At 46.9% G+C, this 17438-nt stretch overlaps 2 protein-coding genes across 3 annotated transcripts in view; both read left to right on the forward strand.

Annotated features, from left to right (window-relative positions):
- The window catches only part of LOC148042876 (neutral amino acid transporter B(0)-like), a gene marked incomplete at its 3' end in the record, with an annotated part of 12013 nt that extends 11906 nt beyond the window's left edge, over positions 1 to 107 (forward strand). Inside the window, exon 3 of the mRNA XM_087727940.1 lies at positions 51 to 107. Coding sequence (XP_087584066.1) covers positions 51 to 107 — 57 coding nt within the window. The remainder of the gene's footprint in view (positions 1 to 50) is intronic.
- LOC106549688 (neutral amino acid transporter B(0)-like) lies at positions 84 to 13290 on the forward strand. 2 transcript variants are annotated; one of them, XM_087728115.1, is made up of 7 exons: positions 84 to 131; positions 436 to 602; positions 3209 to 3442; positions 4917 to 5111; positions 7632 to 7766; positions 10270 to 11848; positions 12051 to 13290. In XM_087728115.1, exons 1-6 carry the CDS (start codon positions 111 to 113, stop codon positions 10505 to 10507), a joined length of 990 nt encoding a protein of 329 aa, XP_087584241.1. In that variant the 5' UTR covers positions 84 to 110; the 3' UTR covers positions 10508 to 11848; positions 12051 to 13290. The 2 variants fall into 2 exon arrangements, with proteins under 2 accessions (XP_087584241.1, XP_087584242.1); XM_087728116.1 differs by having other exon boundaries at positions 10270 to 11679.
- Positions 13291 to 17438: the final 4148 nt, after the last annotated feature.

A 17438-nucleotide genomic window follows, 5' to 3' on the forward strand; every position in this document is an offset into this window, starting at 1 on the left:
GGAGAAAGCGCAGCGAAAACAAGACAATCTCTTTGTGTTTTCCTTCTTAGTACTCAACGGTTCAAATAGAGGGGAAGAGCATGGCAGCCCTTGAGAATGGAACCAACTCTATGAACAAGACAGTCTTGATGGTAAAAAATAAAATAAAAGCAAGAATGTTGTGTAGTGTAAGGCCCCCAATTTAGGGCCAATTTAGAGCTGGGCCACGGGAGCGGGGTTCAGCTTGACTTGTATCATTCACATCAACTAGCTTGGGCCGCGGGTTGGACTAGATGACCTACAAGGTCCCTTCTGTTAAAATAAGTCGAGCGGTGCGCGCACACGGCCGGCTCAGGAATCCTGGGAGTTGAAGTTGGTGAGTCCCAAAGGGGGCCGTCGTTCCCCACCTCTGGTTCTCGGGCTGCGCTGACAGTTTTCTCTCTCTCCCGCAACCAGAAGACGGTGGGCGAAGAGGTAGAAGGCATGAACATCCTCGGCCTGGTGGTCTTTGCCATCGTCTTCGGGGTCGCCCTGAGGAAGCTCGGCCACGAAGGGGAGATCCTGATCAAGTTCTTCAACTCCTTCAACGAAGCCACCATGATCTTGGTTTCTTGGATTATGTGGTAAGGATGCTGCTCGTAAGGACCCTCTTCCGGGCCGCAAAAATTGTGCGCCAAATTTAGGATTTGGCACCCTTGACTGCGCAAATCCGGTGCTGATGTTGTGGCCTGTCAACCATCCAGCAGCCGAATCAGAGGAAGAGGGGGAGGAGGCAGTGTGGGGTGTCAGGGTCAGCATCAAGGCGGCCCGAGAGCTCCGAGGGGGAAGAGGGAATGGAGCTGGCAGAAAGAGAGAGAGAGGGGGGCAGATTATGGGCTGTCCGTCAACCCTCAGACGGAGAGTCAACAGCCCCCAGGTCTGGAGGTGGCTGATGAGGAAGAGGAGGAGCAGCTGGGCCCAGTGCCTGACAGAAGGCAGAGGAGAGGAGAGCAGTGGAAATCTATGGGCTGGTCCTTGGGAAGGAAGAGCCAGCGCTGCTATGGAAGGCCCACCCTAGCTCTGGGGAGTGGGTGGAGATGAGTGTAGCTTTGGCACACAACTATTCATCTCCCGCCCAGCCGAACTTCTTAGCCTGCGGTGAGAGAGAAATTTTGCGCCGGCGTTCCTAATAAAGGAATCTCTGATTTCCCTGAAGAGGGGGAGTTGGGTCAGAACATTGGTTTTTCTTCTTAGGAAAAGTTGGTTTTTGAGGCTGGAAGCGTTTGCATCTCTACGGCTTCTTGCCATGCATTCTTTGACGCAGGAGAGGGGTCAAATCCTGACCCCCTTTGAGTTCTGCAATGGAGCTGGGTTTTTTGCCTGGAGCCAGAAGGACTAGAAACTTGACGTGGGGGTTGTTTGTTTGACCGAGTGTCTATAACAGTGTTTCTCAACCTTGGCCACTTGAAGATGTCCGGACTTTAACTCCCAGAATTCCCCAGCCAGCATTCGCTGGCTGGGGAATTCTGGGAGTTGAAGTCCAGACATCTTCAAGTGGCCAAGGTTGAGAAACACTGGTCTACAATCTTAATCCTTGGATTAAGAATTAGCGCCTAATCCCAGTCCATCCAGAGGCTGAATTCGCTCCTTTCCCCACTGTTGACTGAATAATTACTTAGCCTGCAATTAAAGTGGGCTGGCTCCGTCTCTTCATTCGGCCTTTCCCAATCCCCCGAGTTTTTTTTTAGCAAGGTTGGGAAATCTTGCCGAAAACTGTAACGATGGTTTGCAGTGCCTATATTCCCACGATGCACTAAGCACAAACAAGCCATTTTACAGCCCAGCATTTTGTGAGGCAACCAAGCCAGCAAATATTGCAGTTGAGTCTGGCTATATCCTAGCGTGGTATAAATAGTCCCCGACTTACAACAGTTCATTTGGTGACCAAAGTTTACAACAGCATTGGAAAAAAGCAACTTATAACTATTTTCCACACTTAACAACGGTCACGTCATCAAAATTCAGATGTTTGGTGACTGGTTCATATTTATAGCGTCTGGGATCTTTTGAAATTAGGGTTAAAACTCAGTTAAATTTAAATTTATCTCATGGTCAAACAACTTCTAAACCCAAAACTACAAAAACATTAAAGCCTCCAGAAGTTGTGAATGCTCCAACACTGGAAGTCTTTTAAGAAGATGTTGGATATCCATTTGTCTGAAGTGGTGTAGGGTTTCCTGGCTAAGCAGGGGGTTGGACTAGAAGACCTCCAAGGTCCCTTCCAATTCTGCTGTTCTATTCTAAACATTCATTTTTTTATTAATTTTTTTTTTGTTATTAAACACACATTAAAGCATTGGACACACAGTATAATGGTCCTGGCAATGTCTTTGCCATACGATACTAGAATATAAAGTTAAATATTATAATTATTATAAATATAATAATTATATTATAATTATTAAAAAATATAAATATTGTAATATTATTTACAATTGGTCTCTTCAGTATTTACAAATATAAGGATGTCTTATTTCCATCTGTGTTGCTGTGTTGTTTCTTGTGTTATACATTTTCACTCTTATGATTTCATACATAATTCTAATCTCCATTCTATAAAACTTAAGTCATCCTCTTTTTGTTCCAACCATCGATAAAATTTATCCCAGATCTTCTAATATTCTGATTCGTCTTTGTTCTTCGATTCCCACGTCCGTTTATCCATTTCAGCACCAATCAGAATTTTCCTAACTACTTCCTCTTCTTGTGGAATTTCCCTGTTTTTTTTCCCGTTTGGGGCAAAGACCATTCTTTGTATTGTTAAGTAGATTACCCCCTTGTTTAAAAAAAAAAAAACATTAAACATTCAAAATGAACCAAGAATTGGGTGATTTTTGTTAATTTAAAAAAATGAACAAAAATTGGGTTTTCTGCCTCTGGGCAGAATTGCAAGGTGGGTTTCAGTCACGGACCCCCCAACCTTTTTGGGTACCAGAGATCAGTTCCGTTTAGAAAGATTTATCCGTGGAGTGGAGGGGCCCTTTCGCGTGCTGCTGGCATCCCGTGGATGGGGCTTCGCTTGTTGGCACGACCAGGTTCCTGGCATGCCACGGACCGGTGCCAGTCCACGAACTGGGGGTTGGGGACCCCTGGGTTAAAGTTTTGTTGACCCTCCCAGCTTCCCTCCAGCACCGGATGCTTCCCTGGGACTGGATCTCCAGCTGGGCTGATGGCCTCTTCTCCTTCCCAGGTTTGCCCCCGTGGGTATCATGTCTCTGGTGGCCGGGAAGATTATGGAGATGGAGGACGTGGTTCTTCTCTTCACCAGCCTGGGCAAATACATCTGCTGCTGCCTGGTGGGCCACGCCATCCACGGGCTGCTGATTCTCCCAGTGATCTACCTCGTCTTAACCCGCCGGAACCCCTACCGCTTCCTCTGGGGCATCTTCACCCCCTTGGCCACCGCCTTCGGGACTTCCTCCAGGTATCCAGAGACCGCCAGAGGGGCAGGAGGTGGGCGGGATGGGTGGAGAACCATCCACGAACACGGGTTTACTGACAAAACGGCGAACGACAAAACCGCGTCCGACTAAACCGCGGGGACAAAACCGCGTGTTCTAAAGCGCTCCGACGAATGAGTGCTGAATCACGCCGACAACAGCGCGGCGACAGAAGCGCGCTGTAAAACTAAACCTAAACGTAACCCTAACCCTAAACGTAACGCTAAACCTAACCCTTACCTTAAGTTAAATCGGCTTTCTGTCGATGCGCTGTTCTCGGCGCGCTGATGACGTCGCGGTTTTAGCGACGCGGCTTAGTCAGGCGCGGTTTTGTCGTACACCTTTTTGTCGGGTCACGACGAACATGTCTGCTTGGGATGCAGGCTTCACGTCAAGACCCGTGGGAGACAATCGTTGGAGCTCGGGGTTGAAATGTGGGGACCTGGGTGCTCCCTGAGCTTGGTTTTTTTTTTCTTCCAGGCGTTTCATGACCCAACTAGGTAACAGCATCAGTGCTAGAAGGGGAAGATTGTGGACAGGAGAAAAAGAGGGAGGAAAGGGTGTGTTGTGTGCGGTTTTCTTGCCGGCGTTTCGTGACCCAACCAGATAACGTCATCGGGGCTCCAAGCGAATAGAGGTTGCTCTCTTAAGGCAAGCAACTTGTAAAGGAATAGAGAGCAAACCCTTCTCCTTTCTAGCACTGATGAGGTTACCTAGTTGGGTCATGAAACGTCTGCAAGAAAAAAACAGATCACAGAATCCGCTCTCCTGGATGATTGTGATGGGTCCCAGGTGTTGCTCGAAGAACAGATGACGGGGAGGGATGCCTTCGAAGGCAGGAGGAGAGGAGGCGGTATCCTTCCCATTTATTTATTTATTTTTATTTCCTTTATTTGTATGCCGCCCTTTTCCCTGGGGGGGACTCAGGGCGGCTCACAATTCAAAAAGGGAGGGGGGGGAAGACAAACAGTATTCCAATATGGAAACAATACAACATATTAAAAGAGAGCACAACAGTCACACAATTCGGGTGGGGTTGGAATCTTAACCCCAGGCCAGCCGGGACAGCCAGATCTTCAAAGCGGCGCGGAAGGATTGGAGGGTGGTGAGGGTCCGAATCTCCACGGGGAGTTCGTTCCAGAGGGTCGGAGCAGCCACCGAGAAGGCTCTCCTCCGGGTAGTTGCCAGTTTGCACTGGCTAGTAGATGGAATTCGGAGGAGGCCTAATCGATGCGATCGTATCGGTCTAGTGGAGGTAATTGGCAGTAGGCGGTCTCTCAAATACCCAGGCCCACTACCATGAAGGGCTTTATAGGTGATAAGTAGCACCTTGAAGCGCACCCGGAGATCGACAGGCAGCCAGTGCAGCTCGCGGAGGATAGGTGTAACCCATGCCCCAAGGAACATCTTTGGAGGCCTCGGTGGCCCATCCCATCTCTGTGGCTTCCTCCCCCGCAGCTCCGCCACGTTGCCCCTGATGATGAAGTCCGTGGAGGAGAACAACGGCGTCTCCAAACACATCAGCCGCTTCATCCTACCCATCGGGGCCACCGTCAACATGGATGGGGCGGCCCTCTTCCAGTGCGTGGCCGCCGTCTTCATCGCCCAGCTCAACAACGTCTCGCTCAACTTCATCCAGGTCATCACCATCCTGTGAGTATTGAGGGCCCCCCTTCGCCCCCCCAGATCTGTCTTGCTTCGAAGCGACCCCTAAAATGCTTTTGCGCTCACGCGATCAAAAGAGGAAGTGCATTGAAGATACGACGGACGTATAAATGCATTCCCCCCGGTTTTAATTCCAATTAAAGCAAGAAATTACAGGAGAACAGATAAAATACAAACCCGAAATCTTTCTACTGGGAATAATCAAAGGGAAATATACAAAGAAAATTAAGTACATATTAACACATCTGCTAACTACAGCTAGAATAGCATTTGCCCAATGCTGGAAACAAAAATAATACCCCCTCGGACGAATCAGTGATTAAAAAAAAACTTTGGATTGTGCAGAGATGGACAAATTAACACTGAAATTAAAAGATAAAGAAGAGTCGGAATATTATGAAATTTGGTACAAATGGCTGCAAAACAAGAATAAAATTAATTAAGCCAAAAAACTATATATATAAATATATATATAGAACTGTGTATAAAGGTGTGTAAATATAGAAGCGAAATATTATATACACGTACAGGTATGATGACATAACAATGTTGATGTAATGACTGAAAGGTGTTGTAGAAAGGGAAAAAAAAATAATAAAAATCTGCTAAAAAGAATGAAGAATCGGTTCCACCACAAAACCGCGGTAGACAAAAGTGCGGTCGACGAAAGCGCATATGTGACGTCATCACAGCGCGACGAAAAAGATAGAAAAATGTAAAAATAAAGCAAAAACCTTACCCTAACCCCCCCAAACCTAACCCTAAACCTAACCCTTAACCTAACCCTTAACCTAACGAAAAACCTAGCGCTAACCCTTAACCTAATGCTAAACGTAACGCTAACGCTCTAAACCTAAACCTAACCCTTAACCTAAACCTAACCCTTACCTTTATGTGAATTGGCTTGCTGTAATTTAATTTTTATTTCAATTTTTCGATCTTTTTCGTCGCGCTGTGATGACGTCACATACGCGCTTTCGTCAACCGCGCTTTTGTGGAACGCGGTTTTGACGGGTCACGTGAAAAACCAACAATACCTGCCTTGCAGGAGCCTTCTTACTCATTCGCAAGACCGAAAGAGCGAAACTTTTTGCTGAGTTTCCAACTCGCTGAAGACCCAAGCCAAATTTCAGCTTTTGAGGTTCCACCCTGAATTTCTCCAGATCCTGTGATTTCAGCATCTCCCGTTAAAGCCTGTTAGTCTGAAAACTATTTCATTTTAATTTTTGGCAGGGGGGATGCGTCTTTCCATCACCATGTGTCCCAAAGCGACCTCTCCTTATAAATTTCTCCTTTGTTTCTGGGGCATCCTCATGACTCTGTTTCCGCCGACCAAATTACAGCCCGTTAAAATTTTAATTTCAGACTTCTCTCACGGAGAGAAATGAGCAATCGAAGTTCTGTTGGAAGGACTGCTCCATTCTTCCCAAATTAAATCGTTTTAAAGAGGTTTTATGTTATTTTATTAAATTTATTAAGTTGCCCATTGGATTGTCCGGAGTTTTATAGTCTCCTCTTGGTAAACTTTGCAGAATATTGCAAAGTTGGGAGAAGTCACAAGATAATGGAGAATTTTAAACGGGGGGCAGAGGAACATCTGGGCTTGTTTACACAACTAGGTAATCATGGTTTGTTTCTCACCATGTTGATTTGAAACATCACTGACTGGGTGGTAGTTATGAGTAAGATTCCTGTGGTGAGTTAAAAGAAGTGATTCTGAACCTGGGCAGCTTTAAGATATGTGGACTTCAACTCCCCGAATTCCCCAGCCAGCTGTCCACGAATCTTAAAATGGCCATGGTCAAGAAACACTGTTCTAAAGTTGACATCTGATCTTGAACATGGTCCAGAAAGCAGATCTTCCAAAAAGAAACTCTTGACTTCAATTTTTATGTAGCTTTATTTTTTTTTAGCAGATTTTTTTTAATTTTCTCCCTTCTACACCACCTTACAGTCATTACATCAACATTGTTATGTCATCATACCTGTAGATGTATATAATATTTCGCTTCTATATTTACCCACCTTTATACACAGTTCTATATATATATTTATATATATATTGTTTTTTGGCTTAATTAATTTTATTCTTGTTTTGCAGCCAAAATTGTTTCCAAATTTCATAATATTCCGACTCTTCTTTATCTTTTAATTTCAGTCTTAATTTGTCCATCTCTGCACAAGCCAAAGGTTTTTTTTAATCACTAATTCATCCGAGGGGGTATTATTTTGTTTCTAGCATTGGGCAAATGCTATTCTAGCTGTAGTTAGTTAGCACAGTGTTTCTCAACCTTGGCAACTTGAAGATGTCCGGACTTCAACTCCCAGAATTCCCCAGCCAGCGAATGCTGGCTGGGGAATTCTGGGAGTTGAAATCCGGACATCTTCAAATTGCCAAGGTTGAGAAACACTGAGTTAGCAGATGTGTTAATATGTATTTAATTTTCTTAGTATCTTTGTATTTTCTTTCATTCCTAACGTTTCTGCCCTTCTTGGTTTCAACCGCAGCATCACGGCGACAGCGTCCAGCGTGGGGGCCGCTGGGATTCCCGCGGGGGGCGTCCTCACCCTGGCCATCATCCTGGAGGCCATCAGCTTGCCCACCAAGGACATCTCGCTCATCCTGGCGGTAGATTGGCTTGTGTAAGTATGGCTGGCCAGATGGGCAACAGCCCAGGATCAGGAACTAACCAGGATTCACTGGTCGCGCTATTGAAACCATAGAGTAGGTGCGACAGCTTGGCAGGGAAACCCTAAAGCGGGGGGTGGGGTGGGGGGGGAGAGACAGTCCAAGGATTAGAGCTCCTCGATGTCGGAGCACAATTGAGTCCAAAATTTTGAGTGGGACAGTTGTGAGTTTTGCCCCGTCTTACGACCTTTCTCGCCACAAGTCGTTAAGCGAATCCCCACAGTCGTTAAGTTATCAACCTGGTTGTTAAGCGAATCCGACTTCCCCCCGTTGACTTTGCTCACGAGAAGGTCGCCAAAAGGGGACACGCCGGCGGTTTTAAGGGTGAAAAACAGTCAAAAGTCGCTTTTTTGGGGGGGGGAGGGGGTGACGTAACTTTGCACGGTCAGTAAATGAAGCGTTGTTGCAAGGCCGCGACATAATCTGCCTTTTCTTCTCGAGGTTCTGCAAAGGGAAACTGTGGGGAGGGTCCTTTTTATCCGGTAGATTCCGAAGGACAGATCGCGAGAAGATCCCGGAGTTGGCTGACGGGTGGGAATCTATAGCAACTTTTCCAGCCTGTGGACTTCAACTCCCAGAATTCCTGAGCCAGCCATGGCTGGCTGGCTCAGGAATTCTGGGAGTTGAAGTCCGCAGGCCGGAAAAGTTGCCATAGCTGCCCACCCTTGCCCTGACCTTTGCGTGCAGCCTGGAAGGAGGGCCGAAAGCCCAGTTGCCCTCTGGAATCTTGTTGTGTTTGTGTAGAACAAAGTTGTGTAACAACAGGGAGGCGGGGGGGGGGGGGTCTCCAACAGGCTTGTCTGGTGCAGCTGGAAGAACCGGGCGGTGGAGTTGAGTCATTCTTCTCCCTGGGAGATTGGAGGGAAGGTGAAGGCCGCCTTGAAAAGGGCTTCTTGTTTTCCTTCCCAATGGGATAAGGGACCTGTGCAAGAAGCCCTCGACGTACGGCCGTTTTGAAGTTACGACAGAGCTCCCCATTAGAACCCTGACCTGGTTCTGAGGCTCTACTGGCTGCCAGGTGCACGGGGCGACCCGTTTTGTGACGGACAGGCCTTGTTAGGTTATAAGCAGAAGGCTACCTATGAACAGCCGAAGATAACACCGTGGCTGCATTGGAGCCACAAGTCTCTTGTAGCGATCATGGCACAGAATATTTGCAGCTCAGGGTTGAAATGAGGGGTCCTTGGGGTTCCCTGAGATTTGGTGGTTTCCTTGCAGACGTTTCGGGACCCAACTAGGTAACATCATCAGTGCTAGAAGAGACGGGGGTTGTGGGGAAGAGGAGGGGGGTAGGAGAATGATGAAGGGGGGAGGAAGAGGAGGAGGAAGAAGAGGACTGTGGGGTCTTTGGTGGTCTCTGAGATTTGGTGGTTTTCATGCAGACATTTCGGGACCCAACTAGGTAACATCATCAGTGCTAGAAGAGACGGGGGTTGTGGGGAAGAGGAGGGGGGTAGGAGAATGATGAAGGGGAGGAAGAGGAGGAGGAAGAAGAGAACTATGGGGTCTTTGGTGGTCTCTGAGATTTGGTGGTTTTCATGCAGACATTTCGGGACCCAACTAGGTAACATCATCAGTGCTAGAAGGAAGGGGAGGGGGAGTTGCGGAAAGCAGGAGGAGAGAGGGAAATACTGTGTGATCCTCGGTGCTCTGTGAGCTGCCTTTCTAGACATTTCATTACCCAACTAGCTACCATTGTCACTGCAAACCCCATTCTCTACTAGCACTGATGATGTTCCCTAGTTGGGTCACGAAACGTCTGCAAGAAAACCACCGAGCTCAGAGAGCACCAAGGACCCCACAGTCCTCCTCTGCAAAAAACCCTCCTTTCTAGCACTGATGATGTTCCCTAGTTGGGTCATGAAACATCTGCAAGAAAACCACCAAGCTCAGAGATCATTGGAGACGTCACAGTATTATTTATTTATTTATTAGACTTACATACCGCTTCATAGGGCTATCGGCCCTCTCTAAGCGGTTTACAAATTTTTTAGCAAATTGAGTCAGCAACTTGCCCCCCCACAGTCCAGGTCCTCATTTCACCCACCTCGGAAGGATGGAAGGCTGAGTCGACCTTGAGATTTGAACCGCCGAACTGCAGATCACAGTCAGCTAAAGTGGCCTGCAGTACTGCATTTAACCATTGCGCCACCTCGGCTCTTCCTCCCCCTCTGCAAACCCCCCACTTCCTCCCCATCTGCAAAACCCCCATCCTTTCTAGCACTGGTGATGTTCTCCAGTTGGGTCATGAAACGTCTGTAACCAAACAGAGAAAGCACCAAGGACCCCCCATGAGGGATCTTTCTCTCCTGTCCTAACCACTGAAGTTTTTTGGCCCTGGTTTTGCAGTTGAAGATGCCCTGAATGGGAGAGGCTAACCACCCCCACCCCCGGCTTCTCTCCAAGGGGTTATTTTGCATGTATTCTCACACCCGGTTCCTCTTCCCCCCCTTGCAGAGACCGGACCTGCACCGTCCTGAATGTGGAGGGCGATGCCTTCGGCGCGGGCCTCCTACAGGTCTACTCGGAGAAGAAATTGGGCCATACGGTGAACGACGACCTGCTGGAGGTGAAGACGGAGGCCGTGGAGGCCAGCAAGGCAGAGGAGATCGAGGAGGGGTCCCCGCTGATTAAGCAGAACGGTCCAACCCATTTGGGGGATAACAAACCTTGCGAAAAAGAATCCGTGATGTGATTGAACTCATCAAAGTCCGGACGATTTAGGGGGAGATATTCTTGTTATCCAAAAAGAAAAAGAACTTTAAAACTTTACTCCAAAAAAGGAACATAGATATTTTTTTTTTTCCAAAAAGAAAAGAACTTTAACATTTTGTTCCATCTCTCAAGGTCGGAATTTCCCAGGTGACGAGAGATTTCATAACGGGAGAACTTCTCTAAACGAGAAATTTGCTTTAAACACAGCCTGCCCCCCCCCCCCATTCCCCCGGTTCTTCCTTCTTGGAACTTCACGCAGTTCGTACATTTGGAAGCTTCGACGCCAACGAACGCTTGTGGGATCGTCACTCCATTCATCCCAAATTTTTCTCCCTAGTTCTGGTGGGCGGTTGTTGAAAATCAGCCGCGAGGGAATATCCGCTGTGCAAATCCAGACATTTCTCTTCGGCGACATTCAGTTAAAAGGAAAAAAAACTCAGCGGATGAATCAACCTATCCAGATCGCTCAATCCTCCTTTTGTTTGTTTTCTCTTTCAATTTTCTCTGCAATTTATTTTTTATATTTTGGACCAAGCCAGGAGAAAAAGCCTTCAGTCTTATCCTATTTCCCCCCCTCTTATTTGTTTTCCTTCCATTCATTCTTTACTTGACGTTCTCTGGCCAGTCGAGCCAGGAGGACGAGAAATGAACTGGGTTCATTCTTAACTCCGTTGGTGGGTCGTATTTTTTTTTTTTTCCAAATCCAAAAGACTTGAATATTGTTTGCAAGGCCACCGAAAAGTCCTTGCTAAATGCAGAAACTGGAGGGGGAAGAGATTTCTAATGCAAATTTAACGGAAATCCTTATTTCCGTCTTGTAACACTCCGTATGCTGACACTTGGACCTCCGGATGAATTTTTCCCTGCCTTTCGACGTGGCGAAGTTTGTTTCACCGCCTTCCCCTCGACCCGTATTTTTTATTTTAATTTCTGTGGATGATTGTCCTTTGGTTTTAGGAACGGCTGATTTGCGATGTAATTTATTTCCGAAAGACGGGGGTGGGTGGGGGGAAACTGCTCGTATTTGGTTTCACGGCAGAAATACGGGAAAAGAATTTGTTCTGAAATCTTCATGGATCCCCCGAAGGGTCTCTCCTCTCGTGATTCTTTGTAAATCTATATTCCAGGGTTTGTTTTTTTTGTGCCAAACAAGTTGAAAGACTTTTAAACGTTGCTCTAAAGCAGTGTTTCTCAACCTTGACACCTTGAAGATGTCTGGACGTCAACTCCCAGAATTCCCCAGCAGTGGTTAGGACAGTGTTTCTCAACCTTGGCAACTTGAAGATGTCCGGACTTCAACTCCCAGAATTCCCCAGCAGTGGTTAGGACAGTGTTTCTCAACCTTGGCGACTTGAAGATGTCCGGACTTCAACTCCCAGAATTCCCCAGCAGTGGTTAGGACAGTGTTTCTCAACCTTGGCGACTTGAAGATGTCCGGACTTCAACTCCCAGAATTCCCCAGCCAGCGAATGCTGGCTGGGGAATTCTGGGAGTTGAAGTCCAGACATCTTCAAGTTGCCAAGGTTGAGAAACACTGCTCTAAAGGGTTAGCAGCTGGCAGCCTCGTGGCTCCGTTCTGCCCAAGTTTTGAGGCCAGCTTTTAAACATATAGATATAGCAAGATAGGAATTGGGGTGGAATAGCAGCCAAATGTTTCAAATTCAGTAGAATGGAGTTTGCTATTCCTCCAGTCGATGTGTTTATGGGGCAGGTAATCCTTGATTTGTGACCATGATTGAGCCCCAGATTTCCGTTACTAAGGGAGACAGCGGTCAAATGGATTTCGCCCCAGGTTTCACACCCTCCCTTGCCACAAGTTGATAAGTCAGTCACCCGGTTGTTAAGTGAATCTGGCTTCCCCGTTGACTTCGCTTGCCAGCCGGTCGCAAAAGGGGAATCACATGACCCCGGGACACTGCAACGGTTGTAAATATGAGTCGGTTGCCAAGTGTCTGAATTTTTTTCTCCACGGCAATGCAGACGCTGCAATGGCCATAAGTGGAAAAATCAATCCGGGTTTCTTTCGATGCCATTTTACCTTTGAACAGTCATTGAATGGAAGGTGGTAATTTGAGGGTCGCCTGTGGTGTGTTTGCGGAGGAAAACGGGCATCGCCTGGCATCCTTGGTGCGCAGAGCCTCGGAGCTAGGCAATGTAGAAAGGCGTGTAAATAAATAACGAGAGCTAATCTTTTGCGTGTGTGTGACAGCTGCCTCTGGGGTGATGCGATCCGAGCATTGGAAGGGCACTCGAAGGGCAAATGGCCCATTCTCCCAGGCCGTGGCGCATTGTGCATGCCAAGGTATCTGAAATTTTTGGGCGATCAGTCTGCGTTGGGGCTGTGCTGCAAGAAGACCAGGTGAAAACAGAGGGGCTGCTATGTCAGGCCCCCCCTTGGCAGGTGGTCCCGCTTGGCGAGAATTTGGGAGACAAACGGGAGAATTCGGGATCTAGTTTTGTGAGCCCCCCTGGGATCCGTGACTTCCTTCGATGTTTTGTGTGTGAACATGAGTCCTGGTTTTGTAACTGGACAACCCCAGGGTGATGTTTCTCTCCCCCCCCCTGCCCTTCCCCAGGATGAGTGGACACTCCATGTGCAACAGACCAAGAGTCAAACTGGTTAAACTGGTTTCTTTTTTTTACTGGCCAACGAATAATGCATTTGCACACGGCACTTGGCTGGGCTTTAACGAAACAATTGCTTTGAAGAGAGGGGTGTCAGCTGCCCCACTGCACAAAATAAATGCTGTATTTGGGATTTTAGCGAGTGTTTTGTCTTTTTGCAAAAAAAGGGGGGCGGCTTCTCTGGGGCCAGGCTGAGGCTGTGAAGCACATGGGTTCCCATCACAGGATTCTGGTCATTAATGCTCAAGATATTTAAAAACAAGGCAGCCGTTATTGCGGATCATGCTTGCCTGCGTTTTCCTGCGGCAAACATTTCCGTAGAATCTCACCTTTTTAAAATCTGGACGTCGGTGGTTCCTGCCAGTTCTGTCCCGAATTCTGGGGAGGTGCTGAGTGTTCCTCTTTTTTATTATTATTTTTTTTGAAAAAGTAATGTTATTGAATGTTTCGGTGGGGGGGAAAAACGAGAACTCATGCCAGCTGAAAAAAGGAACAGAAAAAATAGGGCAGTAAACAAAACGAAAAATAGTTCAAAGAGGAAAAATACATAAATTAGTCCCCCCCCCCCTTCGTTACAATACAAGAGTATAAAACACTTTAAGGGAACTTATTTTTTTTTAATTTGTTTATTTTTATTAGTAAAAGAAAAATACAACAATCAATAACTTGTAAAAAACAATACAACATCCACCACTGTTTTGCTTTACATTTGTCTACGTTTCGAGATATCCCCATAATATCAAGATCATTATCGACATCAAAGGTTAGGTATCTTCTTCCCTCCCTCCCTCTTTCCTTCCCTCATTTCTTCTTTTCCACTCCCCTTTCTTCCCTCCCCCCTTGCCTCCTTCCCTCCTTCCTTCCCTCCTTTCTTTTCTCCTTTCCTTCCCCCTCCCTTTCCTCTCTCCATCCCCCCTCCTTCTCACATACCTTGCCTCCTTCCCTCCTTCCTTTCTTTTCTAATTTCCCTCCTTTCTTCCCTCCTTCCTTCCTTCCTTTCTACTCTCCTTCCTTCCCTCCCTCTTTCCCTCCTTGCTACCCTCTCCTCTTCCTTCCCTCCTTCCTCCCCCACTTTCTTCTCTTTCTTCTCTCCTTCTTTCTTCCCACCTCTCCTTTCCCACTTTAAGGGAACTTAATAATACCGCTTAAAACAAATGATCTCTTCTTCCCATAATCTCTTCTTTTGTCTATAAACAAATCCTTAAAAGCCAAGCTTGATGCCTGGAAAAGTCCATGAAAGGTTGCCGGAGAAAACGTATCTATTTTAAATTTGATCAAATAAACCAACTTCATATTCATGAAGTCCTTCACATTTGTCCTTAAAAGTTCCTTTTGCTAAGGATTGAAGAAACTCGTCTGGGCTATTAAACTTGCCTCCTGAAGGCTCCAGATCTCTGAAAAACGGTTAAGCAATTTCCAAAAGAACCCTAACCCAAACCTGGTTTGAGGAAGATAGCTTATTCTTTTGTCTCCCAGAGCACTAAACCTTTCACAGTTTGCTTCCTTGTGGTCTCCTTATTAGGAGCGACTGTTTGGAGCACATGTGGGCGATCTCAAGCCCTCTTCCTTGTCCAGAGAGGAATCCTGCCCTCGTTCCTTCATCATACAGTACAATACAATACGATAGCAGAGTTGGAAGGGACCTTGGAGGTCTTCTATTCCAGTGTTTCTCAACCTTGGCCACTTGAAGATGTCCGGACTTCAACTCCCAGAATTCCCCAGCTAGCATTCACGTATAAACAATTCAGTGTCTAGGACAGTGTTTCTCAACCTTGGCCACTTGAAGATGTCCGGACTTCAACTCCCAGAATTCCCCAGCCAGCATTCGCTGGCTGGGGAATTCTGGGAGTTGAAGTCCGGACATCTTCAAGTGGCCAAGGTTGAGAAACACTGTTCTATTCCAACCACCTGCCTAGGCAGGGGTTTGGACTAGAAGGCAGGAATCACGACTGCCTGCTCGGCTGTGAAGTTTTCCTGTACGGCATTTGTGCTTCACTTGGAAGGGCAGGAAGACTGAGAAACTGGCAGGTTTGCCCACCTGTTCGTGACAACAAAACGCAAAACTTTGAAATCCATCCTTGTCTTAGCTTGCCCCGCCTGGAGCTTGTAGGGGAGGCACGCGTAGGTGGCAAGGAAGGGAACCTGGAGTCCTGACAGCAGGTAGGGGATGAGGGCGCACAGCTCTGGCGCTATGCCCTGCGGCAATGTTTGTTTTTCTCAGGAAATTGATCTGGGCAAAGAGGGGGAGCGCCTTGGCTTGCCAAAGGCCGCTGGAACCCCCTTGTCACGTTTCCGAGCAACCTGGATCTGTTTCTTGCGAGGATCCACCGAGGCGGGCCAAGTCAAGGCGAGGACACCTGGCAGGGATTTCAGAAAGGCAGCTTTAGCATTAAGAGTTGGAAGGGACCTTGCAGGTCATCTAGTCAAACCCCCCCTGCCCAAGCAGGTGACCCTACCTACACCATTTCTGACAGTCCGATCTGTGCTTGGAAGCTTCCAGGGATGAAGCTCCCACAATTTCCGAAGCTCGGAGGATAAAATTACAGAATCTTGGGGAAAAAAATCTATGCGAGTTTCTTCCGGTTTCCAGTTATACTAAATAAAGTCGAGACACGGTTATTTTGAGTCCTTTCCCCCCTCCTCACTTCACACAATACCTTAAAGGTCCAATCTCCCAGTTTCTCTGTTTGCTGCCTTCCCCAAGATCCGCTCTCGATTCCTTCATAATGGATCCCTCGGAATCGGATCCTATTCGCTATCCAACCTGCACTTCCAAGTGGCTGGTTGGAGATGCTACATTTCTGAATGTACCAAGAACAGCCCAGAGGAGCAAAAATAAGGAACTTTGCTGCGAGAGAGACTGACGGATAAAATAGTCCTCACTTAACGACCAGTCGCAGCAACTGTTCAAAGTTACGACGGACCACCCCAGAGATATTTATGACCTGCCCATCCCCCATGATCCTGGGATTGCCTTCCGCGTGCCTGATAACAAATTAACGGCCATTTGCAGAATCCCATTGTCGTGTGACCACAATTTTTGATGGTCTTTTTGCCAGTTTCCCTGCATTAATTTCCACTGTCTGGCAAAATAGGCCCCCTGAGGAAAATGGGTCCGCTTAACGACTGCTGGGAAAAAAAAGTGATTAAATCAGGGATGGGCACATGGTGATCTGTTCTGTCCCCGCTTCTCCGCTCGTTAACAGACGACCAGCAGACAAACTTAAAAGGAAAGAACTTTATCAGTCCTCGGCTCAGACTGGCTGCGAGCCCACAAATAAACATAAATAAAGTCTCTGGCGAGAAGATAACAGAATGCAGAAACAAAACTCTTACGGCAAAACCAGGGGTACAAAAAGAAAGCAAAGCACTTCTCCAAGTGTCTCTTTGAATCAGGGTTTCAGAAAGAAAATCACTTCTCCAAGTGTCTCTCACAAACAAACCACGACCGATGAACAATGAATGAACGTTGACTCCTGCAACCAGGGTGTGGCACCATCCGTACTTTTATCACCAGAAGACGCCAATTAATGAGCCCCAGCTGCATTGTTAATCTTGCATCCCGACTCAACACAACAACAGTGATCCACTGAACGGCCACTATGACTTGTGACTTAAGTCCGGGCTCAATTATGGCCATACGTTTGAGGACTACCTATAAAAGAAATACAATAATAAATCAAATTTCCCTAGAAGGGGAATTTTGGTACCCTGAACCTCAAAAATAACACGCTAAAGCACGGGGCATCTTTTAAGTTATTTCTTAAATTTTTTATTTATTTATTTAGGGCATGGCTGGCTGGGGAATTCTGGGAGTTGAAGTCCACAAGTCTTAAAAAGTTCCCAAGTTTGGACACCCCTGATTTAGGAGATATATTGCTGCCTATTCGCACATGGCGATTGAAGGCCGCTTAAACGATTATAAAATCATCATATAAAAACAATAAAACTCATAGAGTTTTGAAAAGAGCAGCTCATTTATTCCTTCCGGCCTAATTGGCATTTTCCTTGTTGCCAGGTATTAAAAGCCAACAGTTTCCTTCAAAGCTAAACCCATCTGCATCTTCCCTCTTTCCAATGTCCAGAATCAAACCAAAAATGGGGGGTTTTTTTCGTGCCAGGCTTTAACTGAGAAGGATCGAGGGGTCCGTGACATTCCTGGTGTTGCGTGCCTTGTTCTAGTGCAGGATTTCCGGTGGATTTCCCGGCAAGAATTCCAAAAATGATCCTTCCGGGCTAGAAATTTGGACTTAAATCTGGAGAAGTGCCATGGCCAGCTTTGGGAT

This window comes from Thamnophis sirtalis, unplaced genomic scaffold (assembly GCF_051295495.1).
Source record: "Thamnophis sirtalis isolate CommonGarterSnake01/CBP01778 unplaced genomic scaffold, rThaSir2_p1.2 scaffold_13, whole genome shotgun sequence".
Taxonomy (NCBI): domain Eukaryota; kingdom Metazoa; phylum Chordata; class Lepidosauria; order Squamata; family Natricidae; genus Thamnophis; species Thamnophis sirtalis.